The sequence below is a fragment of the Raphanus sativus genome, chromosome 9 (assembly GCF_000801105.2).
Source record: "Raphanus sativus cultivar WK10039 chromosome 9, ASM80110v3, whole genome shotgun sequence".
Lineage (NCBI taxonomy): Eukaryota > Viridiplantae > Streptophyta > Magnoliopsida > Brassicales > Brassicaceae > Raphanus > Raphanus sativus.
Window position 1 is genome coordinate 21,221,474 of NC_079519.1, and position 2,350 is coordinate 21,223,823.

The 2,350-nt window shown below is 36.8% G+C and overlaps 1 protein-coding gene across 1 annotated transcript; it reads left to right on the forward strand.

Moving 5' to 3' along the window:
* The first annotated feature begins 481 nt into the window (after window positions 1–481).
* LOC108825944 (uncharacterized) lies at window positions 482–2,350 on the forward strand. Its single transcript, XM_018599311.2, has 10 exons — window positions 482–587; window positions 673–771; window positions 864–965; window positions 1,083–1,152; window positions 1,236–1,318; window positions 1,413–1,495; window positions 1,584–1,685; window positions 1,764–1,825; window positions 1,937–2,020; window positions 2,105–2,350. The coding sequence occupies exons 1-9, from the start codon at window positions 513–515 to the stop codon at window positions 1,984–1,986; spliced, it is 726 nt and encodes a 241-aa protein (XP_018454813.2). The 5' UTR covers window positions 482–512; the 3' UTR covers window positions 1,987–2,020; window positions 2,105–2,350.

The following is a 2,350-nucleotide window of genomic DNA, read 5'->3' on the forward strand; positions in this document are numbered from 1 at the left end:
ATAAATTGGATGTTTATGTACTATTTGTCTATTAATATAAATTAACTCAAATAAAGCTGTTATAAAAGTACACAGTTAATACAAAATAAATCACACAAAAACAAAATTACTCCATGCAAAACTAAAACAATAGTATTTTCCTCCAAAATTTATAAAATATTATAAAAGCAAGAAAAATAAAATTTCAAAACAGATTTATAAATATCAAAAAATATATCTGGTGCAAGGATTATAATTAAATCTTGTTTTGGTCTTAAAAGATGTTAAGAAAAAGATTTACAAACCAAGAAAAATGTTAAGAAACCAGACCAACTTGAGAGATTTTGGTCGGACGCAATTGAGTTAAATTGGAACAAAATTCGAAGAAACACGATCGGATCCGGTTTAGTAAGAGTAACTGAGCAGAGTTGGGTTTGGTGAGCCCAAAGCGGGCCCATTGAAATGTGAATAAATAAAAGGTGAAAAACCTAACTGCCAAGAGTAAGAGAGATAGAGAGAGACAGCCGGAGAAGATGAAGGAGGAAACGGCCATGGAAGAGCCAGAGAGGAAGATCCCGAGGAAGATAGCGAGCCTGGATGATGATGAGGTAGTTCTCCTAAATTTGTATGTTTACTTCTTCAGCTTTTAGAACCGTGTTGAGCAAGTCTTGTGTTGTTTTCTGTTTTTGGCAGCTCTGGGCAGGATTTAAATGGGAGGAAACAGATAAGATCTTGAGTGGTGAAATCAAACCCAAAACCTTGATCACTACCTACCATATGTCCCCATCTTCTGTAAGGCCTACTTAACAAGTTATAGTACTTGTTTAATTTAAGTAGTTATGATCCATGACTGGCGTGTCTCTTTGTTTTGGTCATATGCTCAGACACGATATCCTGAGAGGGGACCATTTCTTGCGAGAGAGATGGAAGCGGTGTTCCCCAATTCTAAATACATGACCAGAGAGCCCAACGAAATGCTTGATTCTGTTAGTGTCTTAAACTCTTTAACACTGGTTTCAAAGTTTTGTAATATTTTCCTTCTAGCTAGCGTCTAAACGTGTTTGTTTTGTCTATATTTGTTTGTTCTAAACAACACGGCACAGATCATAGCATTAGCGAGAAAGAATGATTGTACATCTCTCATCCTCGCTCGTTCAAATTCTCCCAGAGAGGGTTCGTGTTTCTTCTCCTTCTCCGGTTGTATATGTATAGACCCTCTCCTCATATCTCTTGCTTTGTGGTGTTGTTTGCTGCAGATATAATCTATATCCTAAACTTGCTGAATAATGCCACCGCTGTGTTTAGGGTTATTGATCTCGTCCCACGGGAGGATATTCCGGTATATATGTGTATATATATCTTTGTCTATTTCTTTAGTCTGCCTTGCTTAATTTTAGCTCCAACCTTGTTTTTTTTTTGGGGGGTATTTGAAGAATCGGTCTGATCCCATTAGTGCCCTCTACCCGAGTATTCAGATGAGAGGTTTTGAGTCTCCTGCCAGTGTTGGCACTGCCAAGTACAATTTTTATTTCATACTACATATACTTTTTCTTCTCTGTATCTCGCACATCTTTATAATTTCGTTCTTATTTTTTTTTTTTCAGAATGATACAAGCTCTCTTCCCCTGTGTCCCTCCTGTCCGTGGTCGAAGGAGTATTGCATGGTTCGAGAAGCAAAAAAACTATATCTTTTTCCGACATTCTGGGTAACCACTTTATCTCTTGTGGGATTTTTATATTTAAAGAACCAAAAAAAATAATTCTTTCTTCTTCTCTTTGTTTAGTTACTTCAAAAAGGAAACCGTTGAAGGACAACCTCCTCCTAGTGTTCCCATGCTGATAAAGGGTAGCTTTTCAATACACCAGACCCTTATAATTTATCTGTTTTTGCATCAACGAAAATTTGAGAGTTTGTTGTTTTTGATTGTATCATTTCCTTTTTTTTTCATTTTTGCAGGAATGTGGACCTCGTTTTGCGCTCCAGTTCACTGGTTTACATTTATTTGATGCTCACAACCTAGACTTCTATCCGGTTTGCTTGGTAAAATCACTACTTGATGACAACTATAGTTTCTCTCTTGACAACAATTTGGTCCTAACACATCTACTTTCTTCTCTCTCGCAGCCGGATATAACTTGGACGACTCGATTAAAACCACTTCCTCTGCGCTGAACACCCTTTTTTTTTTCTTTCGTCTCTATATGTTAATTCGCCTGCCTTAAACTATCCCTGGACTTTTATCGTGACACTTTAATTTATGTTTGCAACAACACAAGTAGACTACAACAGTGTTTTGCGGCTTGTGTATGGATTAATTTCCTTGTTTTTTTAAGTCCCCACTCGACCTTAAAATAAATTAGCTTTTGTGCA